Source organism: Porites lutea, chromosome 8, assembly GCF_958299795.1.
Source record: "Porites lutea chromosome 8, jaPorLute2.1, whole genome shotgun sequence".
Taxonomy (NCBI): Eukaryota; Metazoa; Cnidaria; class Anthozoa; order Scleractinia; family Poritidae; genus Porites; species Porites lutea.
In genome coordinates, this window is record NC_133208.1 from 14676703 (window position 1) to 14689686 (window position 12984).

Sequence of the window (12984 nt, forward strand, 5' to 3'; positions counted from 1 at the left end):
AACGGCAAAATCTTTTGTTTTGGGTTTACTTTATAAAGCTGCATTGTGCGATTCGAAGAGGAATTCGGCTAGGATTGTTTCCACAAGGTCGTGAGGGTAGCCTCGTTCTGTAAGGCGAGTTAAAAACTCTTTCTGCTTTAACTCTAGTTATCGGGAATTATTTCTTAACCCAGCTTATTCTGAGTAAGTGCAAGGCTATTCCCTATACGAAGCCCTTTTTAACGATGAGGGGGTAAAATGAGGAGAAATTCGCATATTAAAACGTTTCTTTCTTCTTAAATAATGTGTTTGAATCGAATGAATCTTGGTCCTTTAAAAACTTCAGTGGTCAAGGAAAACAATCTGTTTTGATGACAGTTCGTCAGTGTAAAGTTTTTTGTTGTGTGGAAAGAGTTCGCGAAATCAATAATGTCGGTCTCAGGAAGAGTCCAGACTGAGATCGTGTACTAGAATATGTCATCAATAAATTTCTTCCAGCCGGAGAAATGGCTGTAAGGGCTCGCATGTAGTAGTTGTTTCTCAACGTGAACCATGAAAATGACCGAGAAAGCAACCGCCATTTTGGTGGCCATTGTAATGCCGTGAGTCTGCACGTAGTGTTTGTCGGTGAATTTGTCGGTGAAGTTTTCTGTTAAGATCACCCGCATTAAGTCTGCGAAATATGAAGTAAAGATAGGTAACTTTGACTGATAATCTTCTTCGTAATGGTGACAAACGATGTCGATTCCCTCTTCCTGGGAAATGCTAGTGCAGAGAGAACACACGTTTAACGTAGCTTAAATTGCTTCATCTGGAAGAGGCGTGTTTCAATGATATCACTTTGGTGTGCAGTGTCCTTGATATAAGACTCATGTTTTTGCGCGATTGGCCTGGTAAAAGCGAGTCCAAAAAGCTAGAAATGCGTTTTTTGGGATCACCGCTACCAGAGACGATTCAGTGGTCTGCCGGCAGGAGTAGTTTTAAGTATTTTGGTCAGCGTGTAAAACGCTGGTATTCTTCGGTGATTTTGGCCAAAACTGAGCCATGGGTAAGTCATTTGAGTAATATGCCCGTTTGTGAACAGAGCGTTTATAGCTGATATCACTTTTGTGGCTGTTTCGGATACAATCGGTTCATCTTAGATTTCTAAAACCGGTCCTGCTATTAAAGTTTATTTAAACAGTTCTTATCAAGACTCTGCGGCTACCATTGATTGTTAAAGCCTAAATCCCTTCACTTTAATCTAACAACAACAAAGGAGTAATACACGGTTAGGGTCGAGTGACAAAAGTTAGTTTACGCAACAGGACGACAGAAAGAAGAGGGCGGCAAAAGGCTTGTGTGTGACAAACGTGACAGGGCTATTAATTGCGTGTTTTGTCGTGATTTTCACTTCACATTAACGTTTTTTGGTCTTTTACAGAAAGACCTGTTCAAAGGAAGGTGATGTTTAGCGGAAAGTGTTTAGTCACTCTTATCACACAAGGTTTGACGTCTTCTTTCCTCTCCCGTCCTGTTGCGTAAGTTTACTAATTATCATTACATTAAGACAGTACGTAGTTCGCATTTTATACCTGGTCCGTGTTTTACATGTACCCAGTCCGCTGTCCGTGGTCCGTAGTCCGCAGTCCGCGGTCTATTTTTATTGATACTGCCCGTCTGAAACGCGTTACCCTGCGTGGAGTAATGCTGCAAGGCTGCAAGGTTACAACAAAAGCATACTTATCAGCGAAAAAACATTCAGCTTAATTATTTGAAAACGTGTCGGCCATGATACAGGCAAGCTTTGGCTTCCTGTTGGCGTAACATTTCCGCTAGAGACAGCTTGACGAAGACACTCAACACGGAACACTCCTTGACTGCAAGACGACCGCCATCTTGTTTGCAGTCGCGCCACTTCCGCTTTTACCCTCCCCTCCCGTCACAGATATTTTTAGTCGGTTGGCAATTTTTGTTTTTCATAAATAGGAAAATCAAAAAACGATTTTCATTTTGGATTTCACCAGCATTAATTCTGTTTCCCGCAGTTTCTTTACACATGAAATTGCTTTGTCAAGTTTGAATTTTTAATAAGCTTGAATTTAGGGAATAGGAAATTGAAAATACAACTTTAACTTCAGTACCTGACAAAAATCTCAAAATTGAAGATTATCGTTAAGTTTTCCTTTTCCTTAAAAACAAGAAATAAAAACCACCAACTGACCATTTTCAATTTTCAATTTTTGATTTTCAAAACATTGAAAATTGTTTTTCAATTTTATGTTTCTTAGAAACAAAAATTGACAACTGAGATTGTAAATTTGTGATTTTCAATTCTTCATGAATCAAACATTGAAAATCACGATTGTGAATTTTCTATTTTCAATTTTCAATTTGGAATAAAAATCAAATGGACGAAAACCACACGGACCGCACCCAACGTCAATTTTCGGAAAATATCTGTTCGGAAGACGATTTGAGATCTAGAATTTCCGGAACATTTGTTGTAAAATTTCTTTCTTGCCTGACTCTCCTAGGATTTTCGAGCATCCAAAAAATGGTATAATTGCCCATTTTTAACGGATTTTTACTCTAAAGAGGTCACCTAGAATTTTCGGGAGCCTTTTTTCTGGCTGAAATTTTCGAAAAGGTAATTAAGTTTTGATCCCTATGATTTTCGGATCACTAGACTTTCAGCTAGGAAATCCGAACAGATGAAAATTTTTAGGGAATAAAAATATGCCTATATCTACCGTTTAAATGCTAAAACACGTTTAACAATGCTATGCTTAAGTGGTTTTGAACTATGTTCTCGCTGGGTGCCCCTGAAAAGTGTCCGATCAGAATATTTTAAAGAGTTTTCTTAATCAAATACTCTCAAATAATTATTGTTTCTAAGTAACTTTTAGTTAAAGCATGCGAAAGTTTAGCAAAAACAACGTTGTTTACGTAAATTGAGTGGTGGAAAAAAGTGAGTTGTTTTAACACCAAATGCCAAAGTGTTAGCTATGGATTAGCACAACAGAGTCATTGAGAAGAACTTGTTGCCAAAATTTTTGACAGATCGTTTAATAGTTAAAAGGTCCAGCAGCTTTGCTAATTAATTTATTTAATAGTCCAGTTTCGAATTAAAAATTACCGCTGAATATAAACATTAACGACACATTCATACAGGGTTAGCCTCGACGTAAAGTAAAATATTCAGAAATTCTGGCAGTGTTTGAAATTTGAATATACGCAATAGACAGAGTAATAAACATGTCTTTTTCCCGTTGGAATTTGTGAATATATTACTTCAGATTGAGGCTAAGGCTTTAAAAAATACGTCTTCACTTCTTTAATTTAGCGGTCATAGCGTTTAGAGTTTGGGTTAAACTTAATAGCTTCACCCTTATTATGATGGAAATCGTTTCAATGGAAACTTCCTGAAAGAAGGTGTTGCCTCTTTTTTTTTTCCCCATGGGTTTTCATCAATTACCACACACAAACTTGGATCATCTCAACGTTTATTAACTGCACGGCTACAAATTTAAAATCATTACACTTACACCCCAAGAGATGAGCTTGTAATTAAAAACAAATTTTGTCGCTTTTGAAAACCTCGGATTGTGACGTCATCAAGCAAAGAAGGTGTGTCAACCGCTCGAAATAAGTAGTGTTTTGACTATGTTTCAAAAACAACGCGAAGAACCAAACTCTTAATCGTCCTAGATGACTATCACAGCCCAGGTCAAAAGCTCACTGAGACCATTACATAATCTATCTACTATAAAACAATGCTATTAAAGTTTTTGGCTATTCTACAGAGGAACTCTTAAAATACTTCAGTCTATTCTCTAGCTAGATTTTTGAAAGACCCAAAAGTCCTCATTAGTGTCGTTTCGCCAGTTTTTTTGTTTCAAAAACTACCGTATCTCCAAATAAGTAGCCGATATAAAAACTAAGAGTGCAACCATTGTCTTTTCTCTTCTCCGCCTTCCTTTCTCCCCCTCCCCTCTATTTTCGGAATTCCCGCTTCTTTTCCTTTCTTAGCGTGATTTTCTGCCTTTTTATCAGAGGCAAGAATCAAGAAACTTGAGTTTTGGCTTTCTTCAATCAAGAGGCTGCAATTCAGTTCGCTAGCTTTCAAAAATCCAGCTAGATTATACTCAATCTATTCTAAGAATGCAACTTATATGATCCATAAAGTACAACATGTGATAAACTGAGTAAATAAGAGATTCATTACCAACACAATAACCCTCCTGTTTTCTCTTTGATTCTGTTCTTATTAACCCTTATGTCTCAAGAGTGACCAACATCAATTTTCTCCTAACAACATCAGCAGATCATCAACAGTAAAAGTTATGAGAATTACTAAATTGATCACCAAACGGAGAACGCCTTGATCTTAAACCAAATTCTCTCAACTGTTTTTAAAAGAAATGTATGGAGATCAGTCTGGAGAATTTGTATGTGGGTATTGGGGCTTAAAGGGTTAGGGTTAGGTTAGGAAACTAGTTAAACAGCAGGGTCGAAATGAAGCGATCTACCTCGAGCGGTACCGCCCTACTTTAAGCAGTACCACCCTCCTAAACGGCAAAATCAATATCCTCATCGATCTGCCGGAATCCAAGCTAGGGCAAATGCTTCTGTCCTAGACTCATATTCAGTCACTATTCATGTGTTTTCGGCGAGACCCAGAGTAGAGTGTGTGGTTAATTTAGTGCTCAGACCTCTCTAAGGGGAAGACAGACTGAGATCTAAAAACGAAATTACATTGGCGTACGGGATGTTATAGGAAGCTTCCAGCCTCCCTTTCCGTAACTCCTCGCGTAACTCTTCTTTCCAGAAATCAAATAAATAATGACTGACTGGTATCAGCGAGCGCTTGTTTTTATCTCTCGCCATATGGTGTTATGAAATGTCTTTATCAGCTTAAAGCATAGTTAATTGAGTGGAATGGTTATGAAACCCGTCAGACTCCTTTGTTATATGTTTTTGTGGACCTGAAAGTGCACAACGTTCAAAAGAATTCCTATCATTTTGATTGTATTGACCAATAAAAACGTTGCATTAATTTATTCCGTAACAATTTGCCAACAGAAAACAAAGGATTGTGCACTTTCAGGGTGCTTCCAACATAAACTGCAGCACTGTTGTTTTTATCTTTGATGTTTGCCGCTTTTCATAACCAGTCTCCTCTAATAACTATGCTTAAAGCGAACAGAAGAAGGGAAAACGTGTTGCCTGATTTTACGCACAAAACTTCTCTTTAAAAACTACATGAAATGTCACTTTAATCTAAAGAACACTATACCCCCTCCCTGTAAAGTGAACGCTATTAACTTTGAGTATAAACAATTCAACCTTAGGACACAGGCTCTGTGTTTGATGTTCGTCCTGTAAGGAGAAGGTCAGGTATAGCGTCTCTAACTATTTAACCTTTGCTTTAACTCCTATTAATACACACAAACTTAATTACCTATACGTACACACATTGAGCTTAAAATACATCGACATCTTTTTATCCTCCCTCGATGTACAATACTTGTAGAGGATAAGAGGTCTAGGTTGTCTTAACCCCCAAAAAAGAGTGGGTGGGGGAAGGGGGCGAGGGGTGGGAAGAGGAAGAGTGAAGCCTTATTTTAGTGAGCAGGACTCGGAGTTATGGGGTCCTGTAGTAAGTCTATAAGTCGACTGACAACATGAATGATTTATCCGCATTTTTCAACCCCAAAAGCCTATACCATTTTTTTTCGATGAAATTGATCATGATTAACTGTTAGAAGACGAACCAATAATCGATTACAACAAGAAGCACTGCTTATTTTTTATAAAAACTACGCGCTTAGTTGTTTTCATAGCCCAGTTCAATTTAAAGGGCCAATGTCATGCTCTTTTCAATCTTTTTAAAGAGTTAAAACATGTAATTTCAAATAGTCATGATTCAGTTTCGTGGTTTAAGACTTTACTATTGGCTATGAAACTGTTTCCCTGTTCTCTGTTGTTAAGAATGGCAAGGATGGACATATGGATAAAAAATTGAAGAAATTGGGCCGACTTTTTCAAGTATAAAAAGTTTTAATTTTTTTTAAATGAAATTTGTTTTATATCTTCTTCAGGCCCCAGTTGTTCAAAAGGTGGACAACGCTATCCACCAGTTAAATCACTATTCACTGGATAGCACAATTGGTTTCCCTAACGCTCTTATCGACCTTTGTCACGCGGCGGCCATTTGTCCCCGCTCTTCCCCGCTAAGTTCAAGCCCTTCCAGGACTTTCAGTTTGTTGAATATTCAAGAGGGTTGTACGTTAAAGAAAGGTTGTTGAATAACAAAATAAAAGGTGTGAATCATGAAATAAGTAAAAATAACGCAGCAATCGTTCGGGTAACTAATTTTAAAAATGTTTGTGTGATGAGCAGTGTATGCTGCCTTTTAAAATGGCTGGCGAAAGTTGCTTCAGCAAGAGATTTACCTTGTAGTACGTATTGCTAAATCCGAAGCCTTTACCGGCCCTAAATAGTTTAGCTATATTAAAATCCTAAAACAAACTATAGGCAAACTATTCTAACAGCAGATTTCAGACAATTGAATATATACTGAGGGATTCTAAAGAACTAAAAAGCAAACAAAACAAAAGAAACATCAATAATTTAAACAGCAATTAATAAGAAGTTTAAACTGAGTTATATTAAACTCCCCATTGCTTCTCTCTCAGATTTAATAGCAATAAATATGATAGTGTGATTGTATTTAGCGGGATGGGTCAAGATAGAATACCTTCACCTCATTAGGTGAGAAGTACTCAGTCCCGGCCAGGACTGTGTACCGGCCCTGCACTGCAGGTGGAGGAGAGTAGCGATAGCCCAAACGTGCTAATGACCTGTCGTTACTGTCGGCGTTATCTGTAATGAAGACATCCAGGCCAAAACGTGGACCATAATATGACTTCCTGTAAATTGCCTTTTCTGAGTATTCTTTCTTCACTTTGCTCACAAACGGTGCCAAGCCTTCATTATTGTTGAGCGAAAAAATAAACGCTTCGGAAGTAGCGCTATAGCCACCACTGGATTCTGAGAAACCAAAAGTACGTAAAATAAATAATAATAATAATAATAATAATAATAATAGTAATGATAATAATAATAATAATAATAATAATAATAATAATAATAATAATAAAACGAAGAAAATTGTCATATATGCTTTCGCGTTTGCTTCAATAAAAAAAATGAATTTCCAGTTTGAATTAATTTTATTACTGACCATATTAGCCCATTTTCGCGATTAAAAATGACGTCATTTTTCTACAGCCGCCAGAGTTCACTTTGCTTTGCCTTCTTATTTAAACTAATATCTATAGATGGTTTTCACAGTGACGTCATCAAATTGTAAAGGCAAAATAGCGAGGTTTTACGAATTCTTGTTTACTCTAGGTTGAAGATAAACAAAAAGTTAATCTTTGTACAAGTTTTCAGTCCCATACCATGTTTCATTTCGAAAATACAGCAATTTGAACTTTCGAGTTTTCAGAGTGCGTGACACCAAAATAGGAATGCTGTCTCGTTGAAAAAAAGTCTCTCCTCTTTATTTTCAGTAGTATAACCATTTCAAATATTAGAAGATATGTTTATGCGCACGTAGGCTAGTTCTCGAGTGAAAAGAAGGAGCTTTTATAGAGCAAGTGAACTCCAGATGTTTTTGTTGATTTTCGGCGGCCATATTGGTGCACCAAAACTGTGCACCAATATGGCGTCTCCATACAAAGCTCTACAAAGATGCGTGAAACGTTTCGGCAAATAACTCAGAAACTGTGGGCCAAAAAGACATGAGACTTGGAAAAATTGTTTAAAAGTTAGTCTTTTATAACATATCATTTTCTTGGCTTCTTTCACCAGACGGTTTTCAATTTATTTTTTTATTGCGTGACAGTGAAAACGATCTATTACATACAATTGAGTTAAAGGTAACTGGCAATAGCCCTATCGAATGATCAGGGAATCAACCGAAGGATTCAAGTTCTTTTAGCAAGCGTTTCACTTTTAACGCAATTATTTCTTAGTGGTGAGATAAATTATGAGGTTACCAAACTTAATAACTGGAGATTTCTCAGAATAGTAATAAACTGATTCTGCTCTACGTGTAAATTAGAACCATTGGATCGATACTAGACATACGGACATGCGGACTCCGTTTTATTACGAACAATCTTGTTGGCCCATCACTCTAATACAGAATGTCTAGGACAAGGACACTTGGCCAGGCTTTACTGACTGTCCGTATAAAAAATATATGGTTTTGCTGTGCATATTCTCTTAGGCGGGACACATCCTTGACACACACTGTAATGGGTGGGTAGCTTCCGTAACAAAAATTTGATGCATTCACCGGCATCGCTACATTTAGCTTCTTTGCGTTTGAAATGGCACGATCCGCAAGTCTGTGCAATCCAATGTTTGTCAGATTCCATTCACAAATCTGTCACAACTCACGCGCTAAGGAAGGAAGAAACTTCACTTCCCTTGAAGGAAACCTTATTGTCATCACAGATGGATCGAACCCTTAACGAAAGTTCCTGGGGATGGGTGGAATTCACCGAGACCTTGGGTTAAGCATAGCTTGCTCAAGAAAAAAAAATCGTTTTCTTGTCTTCAGTTTGAATTAAAAATAAGGGCGACCAGACCTATTGACGTTAAGACCCACGCTGGCAAAGGTAACTAGGTTCATTACACAAAAACACTTCACCATCATTACAAGGTGACAAACCAAGAGTGACATTTCAACTTTATAAAAATAATAATAATAAATTCTGATAAGCAGTGCAAGTAGATCAGAATTGTAAAGCTGTTACATTGTAGTAAAAAAAGAGGATAAAATAAGAGAATTAGTTTTTTTTTACCCCAGGGAATATCCGTGTATCCGCCAAAGATGAATTTGCCTTTCCTTATGATGGTAACAGTGTCGTTCTTTCCATCACAGCGACTGTGAAACTGACCGACATTCCAGCCATGCAATGTAGCACGCCAGCACAACATCCAGTGAGAATTGTTCCCAACCGCAGTCTCCAGAAAATTGCCCAAATGACGAAAATAGTAATCACTGCTGTTCAAAATCTGCGAGTCAGTCATAAATTCTGAAACTATTAAAGAATAGTTTAAATTACTTAAAAATTCACGTGGCAATTAGCATGTCTTAATGAATTTCAAGTGTGGCAGAACCGACAATTTTAGGTTTATCATATTTTTTTTAATGATTCTTTATCTCCTTTTGCCTCCCTTCCCCCTCCCCAGATATCATTCCTATTCATTCGCGTAAAATGTCAAATCTCCTCTCCCGCAACCCCTATGGAATAAGGCCTGATACTCAGAAAAGAGCAGGAGCCCATCAAGTGGCTAGAGCCAACCTACAATAGTCAGTCTGCAACCGACCAATAAACACCCAGAAAAGCTGTTACGAAAACTGCGTGTGGGCTAATGATTGTTTGTCAAATATGCAAATATTCTTATAGACTGCAAAACAGTCGGTTTTTTTTTCTCAAAATCAGTAAAGAAATTGGAAAAGCTGGCGTAAGAGTCTTGCACGTGTGAAGCTCGGGAGCCTCACACGCCCTACGGGCGTGTTAAGCGAGTATTTTTAGCGTCTCTCCCTAGTCTCGCTCTCTTTTTTCAGCCTTTTTCCAGACCTTATGTTTGACTGCTCGCGCGTACTTGAATACGCAAAAATACGGACTATTTTACAGTCTAATATTCTTAAAACGTTAAGTATGGACCTGGAGAATTACCCCATTCTTTTCATCGGCTTCGCCGGTTCGAGCCATAATAACCCCAAACTCGCACAAGTTTGCCTGCTACCAGGATAACAACGAGCCCTTTCATGTTGAACTGTTTTAAAAGACCCTAGATCAGGCCCGTAGGGATGCGGGGGGCGACGGGTGCAGTCCCCCCCCCCCCCCCCCCCCCCACACACACACACACAGGCTCTAGAGGTCTACTTAATTTTTAACCAGCGATTTAAAACAAAGTGAATCTATAGTATTGTTCTGGTATTGTTCTCTCCTCGCCACTAATTTACTGATTGTGTAGTAAACTTGAAAATACTGTGAAATCGCTCTATTCTTATCGCTGGTTTCCACGGCACCAGCTGACGGCACCACCGCATTAATGCACCCCAAACTCTGACAAGGGAGCCTTTCACAAGCAGCCTATCAGATTCTTTCATATTTTTACTATTTTAAAGAACCCCTAAAGATGTAACATACACCTTAATGGAATTTGAAAACATTCATTAAATAGAAATGGTTTCAGGTTATTGCTATCAGCTGACGGTTTTCGTTTCCTTATCTTACCTGTGCAGTTAACGCCGTTTCCGTTATATCCTGGTTTGCATGTACAAATGTAAGAGCCTTTAGTGTTGTTACAGAAAGCATTGGAATCGCAGTGATGCTTTCCTGTCTCACACTCGTTGATGTCTGCAAAATAGTAAATAAAATGCATTGACCTATTTAGAAGAACATAATTTTTCTTCTGAATGATTCCTTCAATCGTCTGTTGAGATCTTTCGTAGAAAATCATTTTGATGATAAGTTACAGTTTTCTTTGATTGCGTGCGACAATAAGGAAGGTGGCTAAGCCAGAAGACACACCATTTTATGGAAAAACTGATGGTTTGCTCGTTATGTCCTTCGCTACCTACCCAAAAAAAGGAAATGTGTTTCCTCTGTATACCTCCTTTATTAATCTCTGGATGAACGTAAAGGAATCTGCCGGTTTCCCCCCTTTTGAGTCCGCCCCGTTCGAGTTCCACCCCGATTTTGATTTCTTCCTTTCAGTTTTATCGAAGCGATCCTTAATATGAAAACGCACAAATAATTACCTAATCCTTTTCGCCGCATTCGAGTTCGAGTTCGACTCTCGATTTGAAGTTCGCACTCTAAGCTTCATTGAGTTCTATCGTTTAACTTACCATGAAAACGCACGCATCAGAATTATTTCGACAGAGCTCACCCTGAGTGCTTAGCGTGGTTTACGGTAGATTCGTACTTGTATTGCTAACTTTCTCTTACTTTAGAGACTAAATGAAAGTGGCGAGAAAAAGGTTTTAACCACTAGTCCGTACGCAGTTTTTCTGGCAATGCAGGCTTATTTGGCGCATACAAAACATTAATGGTATCGTCTTATTTTTACACTCCTTTTTTTTTGTTTTCAAACTTTTAACCCATCAGGCCCATACTACAGTGGTGTTTTGTGTAGCCCCACCCTTACGTGCGTCTCCGTTGATTACACTTGTTTTAGCCACTTTCTTGAGGCCCTGTTGGACTAAATTTCGACACTTAAGCGAAATGGCCTTGAAAAAGCGACAGAGGGCAGAAAAATGGCGACAAACGACACAAAGATGGGTTGAAGCTGCGACAGCGGCAACGAAAAGCGCAATTGTTAATGGTTATTTCTTTTGACTAACGTCCGCCTGTTTTATAAATCGTGCAGCCCGCGACAAACGAAGTCCCACTAGCCTCAATTATGGTCAAATTGTTGAAAATAAAACAACAGAGAACAAAAAGGTGATACCACTGCGTTCCTGCGCCGACTCAGCAAACCATTTCAAATAATGGCAATAAAAAGAACACACTTGTTACTAACGTTTTCGTTCAATCAATGTTTTTCTGATCATTTACCTTGACAGGTATTACCGTCACCCGTAAAACCCTCTTTACAAGAACATAGGTAGGAGCCAAGCGTGTTCTTGCAGTTTGCCTTGACGTCACAAACTGGTGGCGTCTTCAAGCACTCATCTTCATCTAAAGATATATAAATCAGACAGCATAAGGAACATGTGAGTTATTTCTTAATCAAGTACGCCATCGATCTGCAGAATACAAGAACGACTTTCTTTCGATATGCTACTGACAGCATGTATATCGGCTCATGAATCTAACTAGTTTCGTTTTGGAACTACGTATCTCGTAAAACCTCGTGAAAACTCGGCCCGGTATTGCACTCAAGTTTAGCCCTGCCAGCTGGACAAACTAATAAAGAGAATCGAGGAATCCAATTGAAAGTGTGTTTGGTGTACAAAGTTTTACGTAGTTCATACCTTCACGTTTCACGTAGAATCTCAGTTCATCCGTCACAAAATGATCAGGTTTCTCCTCTTTGGTATGGCTGTTAAGCTCACACACTTTGCCAGGGATGTAGAAATTGTAACTCGCACACCTGGGGTCTCTTTCACAGGTGTTCTGGCACTCAACAATGGCCCTCGCTGCAAACTCTTTGAAGGTGTGACCCTTGAGAGCTTTACCAGGTACTGATCTCTCTGAAGTTTTGCATTGCCCACCAACAGCCTCACTTCCATGCATCTGGGATATAAGACAAATTGCGAAAAGTGCCAGGGACATCATACAGAGCTTGAACGGCGGGTTCTGAAACTTTAAAAAAATTTAGAATAAGCATTAACATCCGTTACTTCAATTTTACGAGTTCCTCGAGTTATGAATTCTCACTTTCGCAGCAAGCTCAATCATGACAGATGTTCCACATTGGTGCCCTTCAGAGAGGCACCTGACTCCCCGGGGGTACTCCGATCCCTATAATGGATTAGGCTTTATGTATATGAAAGGGTAGGGATTTTACTAGTTGAAGTATATAAAAAGGCCCAAGATGGTTATCAGATTCATTTTATGTCTTTCACATGCCTGTGAAATAGTCGACAAATTGTTTTGGTTTTGTATTTTATTCAGAAAAAAGTGTATTTGCAGCAATTAAAAACTACCTGGCAAAGTTCTAAACAAGGTATGTGAAAGGGGTACCATTTCTGACAAAAGTGGTATATAAAGGGGTAAGGTGATTGACTCCTGGTCGTAGTCTCCCCATACAAGGTTCCTGCTCCAAAGAAATATTTGTTGAGTGACTCCCCTCCCCCCCCCCCCCCCCCGGGGAAGAGTATTGCTGTCCCTCAGAGAGGCAACAACTAAACGTGACCACATAAAATTCTATAAGTTTGGGTAAAGCTTTTCTCCGAGTATCAGCACGCATATGATGAAAACTTGC

The 12984-nt window shown here is 38.7% G+C and overlaps 1 protein-coding gene across 1 annotated transcript in view; it reads right to left on the reverse strand.

Moving 5' to 3' along the window:
- Positions 1-12293, reverse strand: part of LOC140945229 (uncharacterized) — a 46638-nt gene extending 34345 nt beyond the window's left edge. The window contains exons 1-2 of the mRNA XM_073394281.1: positions 12032-12293; positions 11613-11735 (exon numbers count right to left, since the gene is read on the reverse strand). Of these exons, the coding sequence (XP_073250382.1) occupies positions 11613-11735; positions 12032-12293 (385 nt within the window). The remainder of the gene's footprint in view (positions 1-11612; positions 11736-12031) is intronic.
- Positions 12294-12984: the final 691 nt, after the last annotated feature.